This window comes from Oncorhynchus keta, chromosome 10 (assembly GCF_023373465.1).
Source record: "Oncorhynchus keta strain PuntledgeMale-10-30-2019 chromosome 10, Oket_V2, whole genome shotgun sequence".
NCBI lineage: Eukaryota > Metazoa > Chordata > Actinopteri > Salmoniformes > Salmonidae > Oncorhynchus > Oncorhynchus keta.
Window position 1 is genome coordinate 22,900,130 of NC_068430.1, and position 20,484 is coordinate 22,920,613.

The following is a 20,484-nucleotide window of genomic DNA, read 5'->3' on the forward strand; positions in this document are numbered from 1 at the left end:
ATAGCCCAGAAGACAAATCATTACAAACAGTAACCAGCCAAGTAGAAGAGTTACACAAATCAGAAATAGAGATCAAATTAATCACATAGCTTTGATGATCTTCATATGTTTGCACTTGGAAGACATTCATTTATTCAATAAATGTTCCCTTTGTTCGATAAATTCTCTCTTTATATCCGTTTTTAGCCTAAATAATTGATAATATTTAAACCGGACAATAACGTGGTCAATATAAAAGGTAAAAAAGAAAGGCACTCTCTCGGTCGCGCGCATGAAAAAGCTCTTTGACACGGCAGGGTCCACTCATTCAGACTGCTCTTACTCCCTCGTTTTTCAGAATACAAGCCTAACACAATTTCTAAAGACTGTTAACATCTAGTGGAAGGCATAGGAACTGCAATTTGTGTCCTAAGTCAATGGATCCTGTAATGGCATTGAATAGAAAACTAAAACAACAACAAAAACCCTACTTCCTGAATGGATTTTTCTCAGGTTTTCGCCAGCCAAATGAGATCTGTTATACTCACCAACATTTTGGAAACTTTAGAGTGTTGTCTATACAAATCTACTAATTACATGCATATCCCATCTTCTGGGCCTGAGTAGAAGGCAGTTTAATTTGGGCATGGTTTTCATCCAAAATTCCAAATGCTGCCCCCTACCCTAGAGAAGTTAAACTCCATTGTTGCATGCACTGTCTATGAAGATATAGCTTTGAATCTCATGAACTGTGTGCATCTTTTGTTTTTCTTCATGGATTTGTGCAGGTGACTGTGTATAGGTTGAAATGGGAGACAGTGCAAAGTTTCTTGGGACGAGGCTGAGCCAGTGCTATAGCAGCCTATGCATGAATCCATACAATAAGTTATTGCTTTTATGCATTTTCTACATGTGAATGAATGTTTTTAAATCATGTAATTTTCTTTTAAGTTGAGAGGACTCGCAAAATAGGGGAATGTCAGAACAAAAATGACAAGATTATGTTATAATGCTGTTATTGCATCAAATGGTGGTTTTATGCAACATAATAAGGTGTTGTTAGAATGCTCATCTGTGTGTTTTCTACTGAGAATGGGCCTCTGGAAGATTGACGATGTCTCCTCTTACACTTGGCAGTGGCGTAAAGTCCCCATGAGTGACAGAACACTGAGCCAATCACGGCGCAATGCTCCATATTTTCTGCTGACTTGCCCCTACCACCATTTTGGAGCTGCCTTACTCAAGAAAACAAAAAGGAGACCATGTTTGTATGCGCCTTTATTAACTCAATGAAATATATAATTTTTTACATTGTTACAAACTGATACGGACGTGTATTAATGCCAAAATAACATGCAAAACAGGCAAGCCCAAACAGGCTCTGCCCCACCTGCCCTGAATGACGGTCGCCACTGAGTGTATGTGTGTTTGTGCATGCACGCGTGCATGTGTGTGTGGCCTGCAGCAGTGGGCTAGTCTGAATGAGACACATTAACTTCTTGCGTTGAGCCATCCCGGATCCGGGATCGTGACTACAGCCTCAAGCCCATTACCATAACGCAACGTTAACTATTCATGAAAATCGCAAATGAAATGAAATCAATATGCTAGCGCTCAAGCTTAGCCTTTTGTTAACAACACTGTCATCTCAGATTTTCAAAATATGCTTCTCAACCATAGCAAAACAAGCATTTGTGCAACAGTATTGATAGCAAGCGTAGCATTTAGCGTAGCATTTAGCGTTAGCATTCAGCAGGCAACATTTTCACAAAAACCAGAAAAGCATTAAAAAAAAAATGTACCTTTGAAGAACTTCAGATGTTTTCAATGAGGAGACTCTCAGTTAGATAGCAAATGTTCAGTTTTTCCTGAAAGATTATTTGTTTAGGACAAATCGCTCCATTTTCTGCGTCACGTTTAGCTACGAAAAAAACCTGTAACCAGGATTGTGTAAATCTATCCACAAGCTCATTAGCATAATGCAACGTTAACTATTCATGAAAATCGCAAATGAAATGAAATCAATATGCTAGCTCTCAAGCTTAGCCTTTTGTTAACAACACTGTCATCTCAGATTTTCAAAAATATGCTTCTCAACCATAGCAAAACAAGCATTTGTGTAACAGTATTGATAGCCTAGCATAGGATTATGCCTGACATTCAGCATGCAACATTTTCATAAAAACCAGAAAAGCATTCAAATAAAATCATTTACCTTTGAAGAACTTCAGATGTTTTCAATGAGGAGACTCTCAGTTAGATAGCAAATGTTCCGTTTTTCCTGAAAGATTATTTGTGTTGACAATTCGCTCCGTTTTCTTCATCACGTTTGGGTAAGAAAAAAGACGAAAATTAAGTAATTAAAACGCAAACTTTTTTCCAAATTAACTCCATAATATCGACAGAAACATGGCAAACCGATGTTTAGAATCAATCCTCAAGGTGTTTTTCACATATCTATCGACGATAAATCCATCGTGGCAGTTGACTTTCTCTTCTGAAGAAATGGAACGCGCATGGACCTAAAGATTACGCAATAATTTCGACACAGGACACCGGGCGGACACCTGGTAAATGTAGTATCTTATGGTCAATCTTCCAATGATATGCCTACAAATACGTCACAATGCTGCAGACACCTTGGAGAAACAACACAAAGGGCAGGCTCATTCCTGGCGCATTCACAGCCATATAAGGAGACATTGGAACACAGCGCCTTCAGAATTTGGCATTTCCTGTATGAAACTTCATCTTGGTTTCGCCTGTAGCATTAGTTCTGGGTCACTCACAGATAATATCTTTGCAGTTTCGGAAACGTCAGAGTTTTTTCTTTCCAAAGCTGTCAATTACATGCATAGTCGAACATCTTTTCGTGACAAAATATCTTGTTTAAAACGGGAACGTTTTTATCCAAAAATTAAAAGAGCGCCCCCTATCTCGAAGAAATTAAAGAGGGCAACAAGCTATTAATCCCAGTCAAGACTTCACAGGTTCAGCTGCGGTTATGAACCCATTCCAATGCCAAACACTGGGCTTATTATAGCATTTCCAGGGTGGAGTACACTACTCCACTTGACCCAAATACTCAACGACCCTAAAGTCAAAGTTAACCCACTCTGGAACAATGAAAATCATGAATGTAAATAGGAGAAATAAGTTGTTGTAAATAAGGGATAGGTGTTCTTCCTCTTCATAGAGATGGAGGTCAGCTGCTACATGATCTTTGACTTATTCATTCAAACTGTAAAAACTCATATGAACCTGACCTCTGGTTCTCTGGGACTGAGCCTCTTCTTCATTTCAACCGTTGTTAACTTTTAACCGTCGCACCGGGGTCCGGTTTATATTTTCTATGTGGGATTCTAGGTTTTATTTTCTATTTTGGGGTTTGTGTATGATTCCTAATTAGAGGCAGCTGGTAATCGTTGTCTCTAATTGGGGATCATACTTAAGTAGCATTTTTTCCACCTGTGGGTTATGGGATATTGTTTATGTTTAGTTGCCTGTTAGCACAGCATTTGTCGTCATGGTTAATTTGTTCTTTATTGTTTTGTTTTGCTTTGAGTTTCACATTGTAATAAAAGATGTAGAACTCAGATCACGCTGCGCTTTGTTCCAGTTATTCTAACGAACGTGACAGTTGTCCAAATGAATGTATTCAACTGAAATGTTTTTTCCGCATTTAACCCAACCCCTCTGAAACATAGAGGTGTGGGGTGCTGCCTTAATCAACATCCATATCTTTGGCGCCCAGAGTACAGTGGGAAGAACTCACGTTTGGCTTCTGTAATGGCCGCCGGCATTTCTTGAGGTATCACACTTTGTGCTACACAAAATTAGTTCCCATCGGCATTAGGTAAATAGATGTGCTGTTTAAACCAAACCATAGGCGGACAGCTGGAGTTAGGCATGAAGATTGTTCTGCGAGAGAGACGACAGAAGCGGAGAGCTGAAGGTTTTCCTAGTAGAACAGAGTTGAGTTTGCGGGTCTTTTTTCTGTATGTGGCCACTGCTCATGCTCTAAAAATCTTGGTGTCCAGAGAAGACACATTTCTGAGGTGAGCAGGATGATTATGTGAGGGTGTTATGTCGGGGTGCAAACAAAGTCGGGAGAAGAGGAATATTGGGACAGGAACACAGAAATGTGGATTTCTGAGGAGGAATGGATGAGGAAAAAGCAACATATTAAATTCCAAGCCAAATAACGATGCCAAATTAGCAGTGTCATAACTCTCCTTGCTGAGGATCCAAGGCCTCAGATCAGCTTGGCAAATGTCTGACAATGACCAGACCCCTCTCACCCACCGACGAGGAAAGGGGGGGCAGTTTTGACACCTTATCACTCTGTCATAAATTAGGGAGGAGGGGAATCCCTCCTGCTGTTCAGTATGAAGAGACTTTTGCTGCCAAAACAATAACACTGAAAAAGTGAATACTGGGACAATATTTCTAAGATAGGAATGTTAGGAATGGTCTGTGGGGATCTAAAGAATAATCATGTCATATTGCTTGTCATCTTGTGATGTTATTAAAAACTGTATGAACCAAATACTGAACTGAGGAAGGAAACCCCCTTTGGCTGTCAAGTTTCCATCCAATATGATGTTAATACAATAATACAAGGATTAAACTATTTTTGTTAAGATAGGAATGTGATTTTGGTTTTCTAATGAGATAATGTTTTTTCACTTCCTTTTCACATTAAGTAGCTACACTCCGAATTAGGTCAGAATAGTGTGTCAGTGTGATGGAACTGCCCTTTCCGACCAGAGTGCTTAAAAGGACTCGCTAGGATTTAACACACCATACCAGAAGACGTGAGACCGTGGTCCTTATATTGAAATGGTTGGAAACCCTGAAACTCTCAACACTAGAAGATAAAGACTATAACCCTAACATTGCCAGTCTGCAGCTGGGCATATAAAAGTGGTCCTAGAACATTGACTAAAGACACAAGGTGGGAAGGAGAAAATCCCATCTCAGACAATCACTGTGTATCTGTTCTATTTGAACACTCCAGTACAAGACCAAGACAACTAAGAAGAAGGACATTGTGACCTCTGGTGGAAAATCAGAGCCTTTCACCGAAGCGGGACACTACAACTTCCCCATAGAATGATTGACTGGTTTCAACAGAGAGATGACGAACAAAGATAGCTACAAGTAAATACATTTTCAGGACCCTGTCTTTCAAAGATAATTCGTAAAAATTAAAATAACTTCACAGAAATTCATTGTAAAGGGTTTTAACACTGTTTCCCATGCTTGTTCAATTAATAAACCCTTATGGAACGGTCATTAAGACACCAACAGCTTACAAACGGTAGGCAATTAAGGTCACAGTTATGAAAACTCTGAAAAACACCAAAGGAAAGATGCCCAGGATCCCTGCACATTTGCGTGAACATGCCTTCAGCATGCTGCAAGGAGGAATGAGGACTGCAGATGTGGCCAGGGCAATAAATTGCAATGTCCATACTGTGAGACGCCTAAGACAGTGCTACAGGAAGACAGGACGGACGGCTGATCGCCCTCGCTGTGGCAGACCACGTGTAACAACACCTGCACAGGATCGGTACCTCCAAACATTACAGGATGGCAACTACAACTGCCTGAGTTACACCAGGAACACACAATCCCTCCATCAGTGCTCAGAATGTCCTCAATAGGCTGAGAGAGGCTGGACTGAGGGCTTGTAAGCCTGTTGTAAGGCAGGTCCTCACCAGACATCACCGGCAACAATGTCGCCAATGGGCACAAACTCACCGTCGCTGGACCAGACAGGACTGGCAAAAAGTGCTCTTCACTGACGAGTTGCGGTTTTGTCTCACCGGGGGTGATGGTCGCGTTTATCGTCGATGGAATGAACGTTACACCGAGGCTTGTACTCTGGAGTGGGATCGTTTGGAGGTGGAGGGTCCGTCATAGTCTGGGGCGGTGTGTCAAAGCATCATCGGCCTGCACTTGTCATTGCAGGCAATCTCAACACTGTGTGTTACAGGGAAGACATCCTCCTCCCTCATGTGGTACCCTTCCTGCAGGCTCATCCTGACATGACCCTCCAGCATGACAATGCCACCAGCCATACTGCTCGTTCTGTGCGTGATTTCCTGCAAGACAGGAATGTCAGTGTTCTGCCATGGCCAGCGAAGATCCCAGATCTCAATCCCATTGAGCACATCTGGGACCTGTTGGATCGAAGGGTGAGGGCTAGGGCCATTCCCCCCAGAAATGTCCGGGAACTTGCAGGAGCCTTGGTGGAAGAGTGGGGTATCATCTCACAGCAAGAACTGGCAAATCTGGTGCAGTCCATGAGGAGGAGTACTGCACTGCAGTACTTAAATAAGCTGGTGGCCACACCAGATACTGACTGTTACTTTTTATTATTTTATTTTCACATTCCATTTTTCAGGGACACATTATTAAATTTCTGTTAGTCACATGTCTGTGGATCTTGTGGAACTTGTTCAGTTTATGTCTCAGTTGTTGAAACGTGTTATGTTCATACAAATATTTACACATGTTACGATTGCTGAAAATAAATGTAGTTGACAGTGAGTTTGCTGAGTTTACATTCATGATCTCTTACCCAAACGGGCGGTGGTTCGTTTGCAGAGTAAATTATTACTTTGAGGGTAGTTTCCACATGTATCAACGAAAGTTTGACTCTCGCTTTGTCTCTCCCTCTCCCTATCTACCCCTGTCTTTTGTGGTAACCAAGCAGTCATGCTGTTGTTAGTCCGCTAGGGACTTTTTCTCTGTTTATGTTATTCTGTGTTATTATTTTGTTAGCTAGTAAATAAATAAACTAATTTTGTGTAGTGCTGAATCATAAGTAAAGCTGGGGTTCTTGCGGAGCCAAGGAGTATGCAACGTTTAGAATGAGACTGATATGAGCTAATGATTAAGTTACTTTTATCGATATATGACTTATATATATTTTAGAGTTTAATTCGGGAGATGGTAACTCTATAAACAACTTCTTCTGTGGTGCCTAAAATTCCTAATGAGTTAATTGTTACATTATTAATTTAATTGTGTAACAATTAACCATGGTTAGTTGTTTCGATAAATAACAGTCATCACATTAATGAAAGTCACATCACAATAGCAGGTGCAGTTTCCCTTTAACAAATGAGAGGTCATAAACAAACATGTTCTATGACACATCACAGGAAGCAGTGATGTCACTTCTACCCCCTTGAAGGCTCAGGGTATTTACCCACCACCTCCAGGTGCACTCACTGAGATGTCGCTAGGCAACTACAGTCCCCGTTCTGTTTCTGGCACTCAAGTGGGAGATTATGTGGACTTAACTCTGAAAGAGCAGCCATGTCGTGCAGTAGAAGGGAATTACCAGGGAAAATATTGGATTGGGCCGAAGCACAAAGGGCAGGTGAGCCTGAAACACCAGAGCTGTACTCAGATGCCCTATCTGTCTGGCACCAAGGAAGCAACCAACACTGACTCACATCCCAGCATTGAGTGCTCTGCTCACTTGGGGGAGTGCCACATACTTGTGTAAGTCATTGACACTGTATAAGATCATCACTATTCAATGAAAAGATGTGTGTTGTTCAGGAATATGCTCAGCAACAGCACCGATGAGATGATGCTTTATAGGTCACAGACACTGAGCACTGACCTCACCCTCTGGCTGTCTTAGATTGGAGATTGAACTGAGTAAACAGTTCAGTGATAAAGGGATAAATCAAGTCACAGCCATGCATGCGGCTTACAATTTATAATGAAATTCACAATGAGCAGATCCTGCTCTGCTGAGGTTACCTGAAAACATACACCTGTCAATAGTGCAAGTTACTACTGCCATCTTGTGGAAATGAACAGCATGACCATTGAACAGAGTGGATATATAATTAATCAGTATTGAAAGCTGCAGCTGTCCATTATATGAATTGTTCTGCATGCATGTTGAAGCTGGTCACAATCAATGTAACATCAGGCCTATGTCCCAACAGACACTCCGAATGGTGTAATTGTTTCAATCCCCCAGTTGTGGTGAATGTTACTTGGCATCTGATGTAGCATCTGTTTCCAATACGTCAGGAACACTATGCAGCCTATTCCTGTCTTTTAATAATAGTGGATGTCTGAACCGAGCCGAACCGACACAGAACAGAAGGACAGACTGGTATGCTGCTGTGTCTGTCTGTTCTGTTGAGCTGGCGGACAGATATTGATGATGATGGATGTTGGTTTTATAGATGCCAGCAGACAGGAAATGGGTCACGAGAATGTGAAAATGTCTCAATCCTATTGGTTCAACCTGAAGATTAGGACCACCTAAATTAAAATGAGCTACATGGAAAGTCTGTACAGTATATTGACCTTGTAAAACTACAACACTGTTCATCCAAGATCTGCAATAACCAAATAATAATTGTATTTCATAAACTGAACATGAATATGTCAGTGATGTAGCATTGTCCTCTAGTGCATGAATATGAAAATATGGCAAAATATTTTGCACTTTTAATGAAGGAGTTTATCTTTCAATCCTATACAAAACCATTGCAGTTAAAAAACTTTAGGTAAAATATTTACATATGAACAAGTGTCTGTGCAAAATGTACAAGAAATAAGGGAGACATGCTATGCTTCTCCCTTACTTTGATTTCTCTGTAAGAGACAAATATGGAAAGTAACAGGTACTGAAACATCTAGCCAGGGCTGTCCAATGGGGCATCAGAACAGAAGCACAGATTATTGAACAGATAGGACAGCTTTAAAAAATAATAACATCACCATTCATACCTCAGAATATCATCAAGTCTAGGGTTAGAATATAAGAAAAAAGTTATTTGAGAAATGGTAGAATACATGCAGTCCAATAAAACTAATAAAAATTAAACTTTCCTACATGCATATGCACAGTTGTTTTGTGGTGGCAAAGGGGCCTTTGAGTTGTCTATTTTAAAATAGTTTTTACTATTGTTGAAATCCAATAATTCATCATTGCAAATACCTAAATGACCCCAAAATGCATAAAACAAATATTAAATCATTAGAATACAATTGTAGAGACTATCAACTCATTCCCTCTAAAATACACATTTTCACACCTTATCCCATGCAGAAACAGAAGATGTGATCTCAAAAACACAAATGGAGACTGAAAAGAAAAACGTGTTTGATCTGATTACAGAATATAAATACAAGATATTGAATTCAAGACAAGCTCAAACAGAGAAACTAAAGACACATTGACTGCTTCAGATTTCAGAATGAATCACTAGATGAATTGCTTTGCTGTTCAACATTATATTAAAATATATGGCTTCTTTTGTCAGGAAGGCAAGAAGAAATCAGAAGTGTTCAAACTAATTCAGAGGCCAATAGAATACCAAAAACAAAATAAGGATAATTGTTCTCAACAATCGCTAGAAACACTGATGATTAATTATTAAAAATATATTTTTTCATATAAACAGAATTTTAAAATAAATGGACTATTTTGTAGAATCGGTTTGCACACTACAAAACGGCCTTCCAAGTAAAATGTATAATAATGTATTTATTTATTTACAGTTTCATTAAAAGGGGATTCTAAAACAAAGTCAATAAAAAGGAAATAAAAACAGTAGAAAATGTGAATGTTCCAGGATTGCTCTGATGGAAGGTGGAGGAGTGTTGAGGGAGCAGTCAGGCATAGAACCAGATGAAGAGCGAAAGGACAACCAGAGTATACAGGGGAGACAAACGTTCCAGTCACTTTAGGTAGCTCCATTCACTGTGGCCTGGAGAATCTTGACATCATTGTATTTGAGGGAGTTGCTTTAGTGAAGGTTAGGGTGACAGTTCTCTGGACTGGCTCTCTGGGTGTCTATTTGAGGAAGCCTTTGTAGAGGAGATGGGAGTGACTGGTGTCTCTCTCATTCTCCAAACAGAAGAGCAGGTCCCTGAGGTTGACACGAGTGATGCGCTGGCGGATAAACTGTCTGGATGCTCCTGAACTACCACTACCAGACGCAGCGGGACTGGACCCTGAGCCCTGAGAGAGAGATGGGGAGGGAGAGTGACAGAGAGAACAAGAGGGCGTTTGAAAGTGGCAGATAGTTGAGGGGGAGTTTGAGGGCAAAAGACAAATAAAAAAGGAGACAGAGAAGATCGCGATTTGACTATTTGATTGCGATTTGACTACATGATTTGACTACATGAAGAAACAGCCCACAACCACACTTTAAGAGAAGGTGGAGATCATGTTACCTCAGCTCCAGCTGCAGCGGCTGCAGCCTCCATTTTCCTCTTCTTCCTGGGGCCTATGGCTGCCAGCGCCGTCAGGTTAGCTTCCTTCTGTCTCAACTGAAACAGCTCCTGCTGCTGCATCTGGAGACAAACACATATACACGAGATAGGCCTACACAAACACACCCCTACTATGGACACTTCGGTGACACATATTTTATTATGCCAAATTCTCACAAGCCTATCCATCCCTCTTACCTCTTTGGCCTTCTGTTTCAACCGCAGCTGCTCAGGGTCTTCTTGACGAGAACGAGACTGAAAGGACACCCATCAGAAAACAGATCGGAATGTGTTACTGGGTCTCCAGAATAAAGTAATTAATGTCCACCCTCTCACCATTAGTGGCCCTAAAAGTCTAATATAATAGGAGTGATAGTGGAATGGGTCTGTGCTGAAACAGCTTCAGTACCTTTGCTGCCTTCATCAGAATCTCTCTCTCCTGCTCCTCTTTCCTCTGTTTCTCCATCTGATCCAGCTGCTCAAAGAACTTGATCTGGGCACGCATGTCGCTCGTCTGCTCGTACCGACTGTCCTCCTATCAACACATACATTCATTCACCATAAAGTACCAGACCATAGGAACACATGCTAAAGATGCAAATAAGCACAAAACTGTACAGACCTTGAAGTTGATGTTCCTCTGCTGGGCCACCTCAGAGACTTTCTCCAACAGGTTCTGAAGCCTGGTCTGGGAAGCGTGGGACACGTAGTTCACTACCTCCGGCCCCAGATCACTAACACCAAACTTCTTACCTGAAGAGGGGAAACACTTGCAGTCAGTGAAAGCTATGCTCAAAGGTGCATTTTTTTTCAGTGTGTGTAACTGTGTGTGTGTGTGTGTATGTTAGTCTCACCTATTTCCAGTATTCTACTGGTCAGTGTGGAGGTATGGAGGAAGGCCTCGTCCTTACAGGACCGTGTCACCGCTCCCACCAGCTCGGAGTTGGTTGCCAGGATACGGGCACTCTCCTCAGACAGGTTAACCCCAGCCATAGATGCCACATCATTGATGTCATCGTCATCCCTGGACACAAAAAAAAACAGTCAGCCAGGCAACAGCTACAGAACTTTTCAATCTTTCATTTTAGTTGTGATAATTGTCCTCCTACTGGTTTGTGGATGGGACGTACATAGCTGACCTGAATGTGCCCCCAGCTTCCTTCAGCTTGTTCTTCTGAGCTACAGTGGCCAGAGAGGCAGCACCAGGAGACGACTTAGATCCAGTCAACACTCCAGGATTCACTACAGGGACTGGGAGATAGACAGGAGTGAGAAAGAGATCAGACAGATGTGATTTCTTGGTTTCTCTTTTTGTATTACATGGTCTCCTCCCCCACTCACCTGTCTGTAGCTGTTTGAGCTGCACCTGTGGCTGTCCCAGCATGATGTGACTGTGGGGGGGCGGTCCTCTGAGGGTCACCATGGGGGTCATCTGAAGAGGCCTTACCATTGCCCCCTGCTGCCGAGGCTGGAGCACCTGATGGTTCAAGGTTAGGGGTCAATGGGGCAGTTGGAAAGATGTAGGCGGGAAATCCTTTCATATACACTATATATACACACAAAAGTATATGGACAACGCCTTCAAACAATTATTTCAGCCACACCCACTGCTGACAGGTGTATAAAACCGAGCACACTGATGCAATCTCCATAGTAAACATTGGCAGTAGAATGGCCTTACTGAAGAGCTCAGTGACTTTCAATGTGGTAACATCATAAGATGCCACCTTTCCAACAAGTCAGTTGTCAAATTTCGGCCCTGCTCTAGCTGCCCTGGTCAACTGTAAGTGCTGTTATTGTAAAGTGGAAACGTCTAGGAGCAACAACGGCTCAGCCGCAAAGTGCTAAGCCACACAATCTCACAGAACGAGACCGCCGAGTGCTGAAGCGCATATCGGTCTTTGGTTGTAACATTCACTAACAAGTTCCAAACTGCCTCTGGAAGCAACGTCAGCACAATAACTGTTCGACGGGAGCTTCATGAAATGGGTTCCACTGCCCGAGCAGCCGCACACAAGCCTAAGATCACCATGTGCAATGCCAAGCTTCAGCTGGAGTGATGTAAAGCTCGCCGCGTTTGGACTCAGGAGCAGTGGAAACGCATTCCCTGGAGTGGTGAATCATGTTTCACCATCTGGCAGTCCGACGGACAAATCTGGGTTTGGCGGATGCCAGGAGAACGCTACCTGCTCCAATGCATAGTGCCAACTGTAAAGTTTGGTGGTGGAGGAATAATGGTTTGAGGCTCTTTTTCATGGTCCGGGCTAGGCCCCTTAGTTCCAGTGAAGCAAACTATTTTTTGTTTGTTGTAATTTTTACCCCTTTTTCGTGATATCCAATTGGTAGTTACAGTCTTGTCCCATCGCTGCAACAACCCTACGAAGGTCGAGAGCCATGCGTCCTCCGAAACACGACCCTGCCAAGCCGCACTGCTTCTTGACTCACTGCTCACTTAACTCGGAAGCCAGCCGCACCAATGTGTTGGTAGAAACACCGTCCAGCTGGCAACTGAAGTCAGCGCAATGGGACAAGGAAATCCCGGCCGGCCAAACACTCCCCTAAGCCGGACGACGCTGGGCCAATTGTGCGTCGCCTCATGGGTTTCACAGTCACGTCCGGCTGTGACACAGCCTGGGATCGAACCCAGGTTTGTAGTGACGCCTCAAGCACTGCGATTCAGTGAAGGGAAATCTTAACGCTACAGCATACAATGACATTCTAGACGATTCTGTGCTTCCAACTTTGTGGCAAACAGTTTGGGGAAAGACCTTTCCAGTTTCAGCATGAATGTCCCCATCCATGCACAAAGTGAGGTCAATACAGAAATGGTTTGTCAAGATGGTTGTGGAACAACTTGACTGCCCTGCACAGAGCCCTGACCTCAACTCCATCAAACAATTTTGGGATGAATTGGAATGCCGACTGCGAACCAGGCCTAATTGCCCAACATCAGTTCCTCACTAGTGCTCGTGGCAAGCCCCCGCAGCAATGTTCCAACGTTAGTGGAAAGCCTTCCCAGAAGAGTGGAGGCTGTTATAGCAACAAAGTGAGGCACAACTCCATATTATTGCCCATTATTTTGGAATGAGATGTTCAACATGCTTTTGTTCATGTAGTGTACTTCTAATACTAACGATCTTAATAAGAGTAAACAATGAGATGTGATTATAATCTATCACTATTAATAGCAATATGGTAGTATAGTACCATTGGGGTAGTCAGCCCCTGTTTGCTGATGACAGACTGGAGGTGTGGTCTGATGTTTGGGGCTGCAGGGCGCAGGGCTGGGCTGTCCAGTACCACAGTGGTGGGGGTGGTGGCAGAGGCCTGCTGCTGGAGCCCACTGTGCTGGATGAAGGCTGTTGAGTCTGGGGTGAGCTGCCGCAGAGCAGGAAGGCTCCTCTGGAGGACAGACAGACAGAAAGGCAGAGATAATTTCATCATTTGGCAGAATAGTTTGGTGGGTGGGCAAACTGGTGGGTGGGTGCTGAAGACTGGGTCATAACTTGGTTTTGTTTATTCAATGGTGCGTAGGAGGATTCCTTACCTTGAGGAAAGGCACGAGGTAAGGCTGAGGTGAGGAGTTGAGCTCTCTGTATAACCTGTTGGTGAAGTCCTCGACTTCAATCTTCCCTTCCTGTTGGAAATGAGAACAGACCATCAGTTCCAAAGAAATATGCTAAATGTTAATCATCAGATTGCAATCCCTGTCTATTGTGATACTCTCAGCATCTGACACCAACAGTCCTGATCTCTACCCTGATCCCATCAGTGGTGCGTCTGGTCTAGAAGTGGCACCACCCAGAGTGGTGTGGCAAAAAAAATCTGGCGCCTGTAGTTTTCTGGTAATCTAACCTGGTAAAACTCTAGACCTTATACGGTATAATGTGATTAATCTGTCGTAAAAAGGTTTAATATGGGCCATGATGGGACCAGAGTTTTTCTAAATCAAGTCACATGGTTTAAAAATATTCTCCTGGCCTTGGGGAGGATGAAAACTCTCTCAAACTGCAGCAACCTTGTACTTGTTCATAAGAACTATATTTAAAGGACTAGGGGGGTTTCCTATTCAGACACCTCTTGGAAAGCAACCTATTTGGACAATACAACACACAGGGCTGAGTTTGCTTTATACAGGTTTGCATCATGTAGTCCTGCCCTATGCAACTGCAGGCCTAATTAAAGATGTATTCAGTCTGTGAGCTATTGTGTTTATTGATTCATTCCAGTTAATAATTTTGGATTGAAAAAGTCTAGGTAAACTAGTCAGCCCAAGTTTTAATATACTGAACAAAAATATAAAAACGCAACATGCAACAATTTCAACAATTATAACAAGAGTTATAATTCATATAAGGAAATAAGTCAATTGAAATACATTCATTAGGCCCTAATCTATGGATTTCACATGACTGGGCAGAGGCGCAGACATGGGTGGGCCTGAGGGCATATGCCAACCTACTGGGGAGCCAGGCCCAGCCAATCAGAATGAGTTTTTCCCCACAAAAGGGCTTTATTATAGACAGAAATAGTCCTGAGTTTCATCAGCTGTTCAGGTGGCTGGCCTGAGACGATCCCACAGGTGAAGAAGCCAGATGTGGAGGTCCTGGGCTGGCTGTTACACGTGGTCTGCGGCTGTGAGACCGGTTTGACGTACTGCCAAGTTCTCTAAAACGACGTTGGAGGCAGCTTATGGTAGAGAAATTAACATAAAAAGTATCTGGAAACAGCTCTGGTCGACATTACTGCAGTCAACATGCTAATTGCACGCTCTCTCAAAACTTGAGACTGTAGCATTGTGTTGTGTGACAAAACTCCAGATGTTTTTGTTGTCCACTCCCCTGCACAGGGTGCACCTGTGTAATGATCATGCTGTTTAATCAGCTTCTTTATATGCCACACCTGTCAGGTGAATGGATTATCTTGGTAGGATAAATACTCACTAACAGCCATGTAAACAAATGTGTGCACAAGATTTGAGAGAAATAAGCTTTTTGTGCGTATGGAACATTTCTGGGATCTTTTTTTTCACTTCATGAAACATAGGACAAACACTTTACATGTTGCGTTTATATTTTTGTTCAGTATATAAACCAAATTTGATCCGATTCACAATTTCTCACAAACAAAATGGGCTACAAATACACAACGTTACCACTTTGTTTACCCTGGCCAGAGGGACAGGGCGCATAGTAGACAGTTGCTGTTGTTAGTAGCCTACAGTTGATCAGACTAAAAAATAGTGTTGTTTCCATACAATACCGCATGTCAGATGGCTAATAATTAGGTGTATAGGCTACTACATTTATGGAAGTTTTTGCTTTTATTTATTTATTTTAAATTTGACCTTTATTTAACTAGGCAAGTGAGTTAAGAACATTTTTTTATTTACAATGACGGCCTATGAACAGTGGGTTAACTGCCTTGTTCAGGGGCAGACCAACAGATTTTTACCTTGTCAGCTCCGGGATTCAATCTTGCAACCTTCCTGTTACTAGTCCAACGGTCTAACCACTAGACTACCTGCCGCCCCACAGAGTTTTTGCTTGTGTCTGATGGGAGTGATGTGTTATCACACTTGCTAAATAAATAATGGATAAGTTGAGATAACACCTTAAGCTTTGTGCCCAGACCATGCGACCTGCAATTTACTTGAATCTGATTGGTCAAGACACGTTAAGAGCCTGAAGCAGCATTCCGATGTGAAGACCAGAGAAATTGTGTGCGAGTTGTCAACTCATGTGGCAAAACCGTCAAAAAAACAGCACTTAACACTTTGCATCGATATATTTTATTAAACTAAATCAAAAGTGGTGTGACGCTGCCACACCTGATTGAAAAGTGCAGTGGCAAATGCCGCCTCGCCACATGTTTTCCTGCAGCCCTGGTGTGGTCACTCACCAGGAGATCTTTGACCAGGTCTTTAACGTTGGCGGCAGTCTCTGAGGACTGCTTCCCGCTGGACGCCAGCTTGATTAATGTAGACAGGAAGTTCTTGCATTTCTTCACATTCTCCATCGTCTCCTACAGCAAAACAAACAAGGGGCAGACTTAGAAACAAAGTCAAGCTCCTTATTTGAGGAACCATCATGGGCTCTTGTGTCATCAATAGCCATCATATCCTTCTATCATATCCTTCTAAATTTGCAGTATTTGTATTGTGTTTACCAGAGCCCATAAAAGCACTAGAAATACAGCTATGGTCTAGCAAAGGAGCATTCCCTGAACAGAGGACCTAGCCCTGACCAATGGGGGTGGGTGGAACCTAGTTCCGCACCGTTGCCAAGGTGACAGTGGTCCCGGGTGATGCGGTGACGGTCCTCTGGGTGGCCCCTGATAGCGCTGTCCCCATAGAAGTGCCTGCAGCAGCCCCTACCACAATCATGGGACTCTGGGGGGGAAATACACACATCATCAAGGTTGTTATATTCAATGCACCATAAAGTAGATCAAATGTATGACCAAAATAATGAGCTTTGAGGAGACACCTCATTGACTTCTCTGGGATATATGGGACAGTATCGTCCCACCTCGCCAACAGCCAGTGAAATTGCAGGGCGCCAAATTCAAAACAACAGAAATCCCATTAGTTCATGGCACTCTGCCAGACCTCTGGCTCAATCAGCTCTCATTCTCTCCTCCTTCACAGTAGAAGCCTCAAACAAGGTTCTAAAGAATGTTAACATCTAGTGGAAGCCTTGGGAAGTGCAATATGACCCCATAGACACTGTATGTTGGATAGGCAATGACTTGAAAAACTACAAACCTCAGATTTCCCACTTCCTGGTTGGATTTTTTTATCAGGTTTTTGCCTGCCATATGAGTTCTGTTATACTCACAGACATCATTCAAACAGTTTTAGAAACGTCAGAGTGTTTCTATCCAAATCTACTAATTATATGCATATTCTAGCTTTTGGGCCTGAGTAGCAGGCAGTTTACTCTGGGCACCTTTTTATCCAAGCTACTCAATACTGCCCCCCAGTCCCAAAGAAGTTAAAGGGGAGGAGAGCTATAGCATGGGGCTCCACACACATACTATCCATCACTGGCCGACAACAAACACTCTTCAGATCCCTTTAAAAAAGGACCCAGTGCATACAAGACCTGAGAGAACTGAAAAGGAGTCAGAAACTGTTGGCCCGGGACAAATCAGGCATTCACTGAAACCACTGGCTGTGATAATGAGTGTGTGAGAGCCTTCAGCTTGCACTCATAGTAGATGCACAGAAAACACACATACACACACACACACTAAACTGACACATCAGGAAAGCACTTTCACACACAAAAGGGGATTCAAGCTCAAAAGAGATGCCTACGTTACAGAAGAGGCCCTCGAGAGAATTTTTAAAAAGCAAGTTTCACATGACTGGTGCCGTTTCTGCCTTCTGCTAAGACCCTACTGTATAATATAACCTACTGTGTGTATCCTACTACATATCTCCTGCTCTGCTGTAGCCCCCCCACTGCCTGTCCCCCACTGTACCTGTAGGACAGGAGGCCTCTGGAGTGTGGTGGTGACAGGAGGCTTCTGGAGTGTGGTGGTGACAGGAGCAGAGGTTGGCACAGGTGAGCCCTGCTTGATGATAGTGGTGGGAGTCACCTGCCTAGTGAGGATGGGCGTTCCAGGAGCCTGAGGAAAACAGGAAGACAGTCTGATCTGGAGAGTACTTTTGGGGGTAGTTGTGCATGAAGTGATCTTGTCTATTGAACAAACCTGGACTGAGGTGATCTGGAAAGGAGGAGTGCTGGTGGGGGTGGCTGGGCGGGGGGCCATGACTCCCTGGGATTGGGACTGGGACTGCATCTGAGCCAGGGTCTGCTGGTGGATCATCAACAGCTGCCCACTCTCACTGCGCACCAGGACCATACCTGTGGGAAAGAGAAAAGATAATTTGACTTCCCGTAACAGTCCTGTCACCATGTTAGATTCCCTTTACAACACTTTGTAACACTGTAATACATTTGTAACAACACTCCTCTACATCAACAGAAGAGGGATTCTGTAGAACAGGTAGTACTTTGAGGCAGTTCAGCTCCGATCCACCCACATCTGCTAACATTTAGCTGAGAGATAGAGCGCTGGATAAGGGCCATAAACACTGTGCCATTTCATGCTAATCAGTCTTCCTAAAGAAGCAAGGCAAGACGGCAGAGTTCCATACAGACCGAAGCGGCAGTGTAAACGAGTCACGCTGTAATCTACATGGCAATGCATTGGGACACCGTGCCTCGCCACAGGGGGATCAACACGGACTACGCTACAAGAAGGGTCTCAAGAAAAAGACTGGCTGCATTACAGGCAAATCTGGTCCTGTATTCACAGAGAGCTCACAGAGGACAGGACATTATACACACACACTTCTTAGACAGGCTGGCACATAGGGCAGCAACAGTCTCCACTTCTGGTGGTGGTCGTCATCATCATACAGCATACAGGTAATACAGTAGTAGTACTCTTACCAGGCCAGAACTGTATGCTATACTTACACATGCCATATCCCTGTCTGCCTTCCCTTATATCTGTTGGTGTTTATGAGTGATCAAACTTTTTACTGTGTAGGTTAAATGTTACATGATAGAATAAATAAATCATAGGGATAAGAGGAAATATATTGAAAAGATCTGAGTATTTGATTATCTACTTGTCATACATCAATTTCCATTTCCTGAGTGTTAACATGAGTTGACAGGAGTGTTAACAGTGCACAGGCAGAGAACAGCGCAGCACAGACACAACAGGAGAGCGTTTGAGAGGCACAACAGGGCACTCACTCTACATCAATTCAATGAACAACCAAGACAGGTCAGCAGGGAAAGTTTGGGATGTTCTGTGCAAATGATGAAGCAATGAACAACCAGTAAGTTTTTTTTCCTTTGATTGAAGGGTCAACATCATCAGAGAATAATCAATGAAGCAGCAAGTACACTAAGTACTGCAATATACTTCTATTTGACTGTCTTTAAAACAATGTGTAGGCATACAATTATAAATATAGGAACAATATTATGTTTTCGTATATTACGTTTTTGGAACTATTTAATTTCAAAGAGAGACTAACGTACCTGGGGGAAGCTGGATGTTCTGAACGTTGGGCTGGTTCGGGGATGTCTGCGGGTGCCGAGGCGCCAACACCTGTTGCGCGATAGAACGGCTCCCTCCCGGGCTCGCAGCCACTGTCACCGGAGTGGAAGCCCTCGGTGCACTCTGGAACGACGGGTTCGTTACAGCACATGAAGCAGTCTGTATGCTTGTTTTGGGCGCCTCTGCCATGATTATGTGCGACCCCGCACTGACAGCCACAGACGAGGGCGACTGACCATTGTTCAGGCAATCGAAAGGCAATCCCGCATTAGGACCATTCATCGCTGTACCAGATCCCGCAGTTTGCATAGATGGCCTCACAATATGTGATATGGCAGGTCCAGTGCCCAGACTCGCAGCGTGAGACGAGGTGACAATATTCGGAGAGTTCACGAATGATGTCTGGATGATAGTGGTGTTCAATGAAGGTGGCATTACTGCGCTCGCATGTCCTTTTGACAACCCCGGCCCGTTGTTGACAACTGTGACATCTACCGAGGCATTGCCGCTACTCGTGCAACTACTTGACAGCGGTGTCCCAGTGAGAGAGACAGCGCTTCCTGAATGGTGACAGTTCATTAAACTGCCTCCATTCAAAGTTTGAGTTGCGGAAGAGGCTACTTTCCCCCCGTGGTTTGGGAGAGGAGTTATTATACTGGCACTGACAGCAACAGTCTTTCCTTGGCCGTGTCGTGCCGATGAGTCCGACTCACTCGATGAGGCATCCATAGCTGAACCCTGGGACCACGTATTACTAATAATGACACCCCCTTTGCACTCCAGCCCCTGTTGTGGAGCGGAAACACGGGTGAGAGAAGGGGGTGAACAAATAAGCGAGTGTTTGCTTTCGTTTACACTTGAAACAACAAGCAAAACAACGTTACCACAGCATACCTGCTTTTGCAACCTCTTGAGCAAGTCCCCGTTTGTTCTGCTGGACATTAGCATCAAACCCTGTCCCGGAACTGGCCATGTGTTTAGCGACTGTCTGGCTACTTGCATCAGGGCTCTCGTGACCCGAAAACTCGGACTCAAGAGACCCCACAAGATCACGAACTACTTTCTCGTCCACCTCAGCGTTAAAGAAAACCTCATCTAGCAAATCGGAGCCTGCCGCCATCTTCACACTGCTGCAAGCTTTGGAGCGTCGAA

At 43.5% G+C, this 20,484-nt stretch overlaps 1 protein-coding gene across 3 annotated transcripts; it reads right to left on the reverse strand.

Annotated features, from left to right (window-relative positions):
• Positions 1 to 8,444: 8,444 nt before the first annotated feature.
• taf4a (TAF4A RNA polymerase II, TATA box binding protein (TBP)-associated factor) lies at positions 8,445 to 20,479 on the reverse strand. 3 transcript variants are annotated; one of them, XM_035777429.2, is made up of 16 exons: positions 20,227 to 20,479; positions 19,314 to 20,118; positions 17,965 to 18,119; positions 17,734 to 17,880; positions 16,523 to 16,636; positions 16,147 to 16,269; positions 13,793 to 13,882; positions 13,453 to 13,647; positions 11,587 to 11,722; positions 11,376 to 11,496; positions 11,100 to 11,269; positions 10,868 to 10,998; positions 10,655 to 10,780; positions 10,444 to 10,500; positions 10,207 to 10,326; positions 8,445 to 9,991 (listed from the first exon to the last, which is right to left on the reverse strand). In XM_035777429.2, exons 1-16 carry the CDS (start codon positions 20,332 to 20,334, stop codon positions 9,824 to 9,826), a joined length of 2,766 nt encoding a protein of 921 aa, XP_035633322.1. In that variant the 5' UTR covers positions 20,335 to 20,479; the 3' UTR covers positions 8,445 to 9,823. The 3 variants fall into 3 exon arrangements, with proteins under 3 accessions (XP_035633322.1, XP_035633321.1, XP_035633320.1); XM_035777428.2 differs by having other exon boundaries at positions 11,385 to 11,496; positions 19,314 to 20,479; XM_035777427.2 differs by having other exon boundaries at positions 19,314 to 20,479.
• Between the last annotated feature and the right edge of the window lie 5 nt (positions 20,480 to 20,484).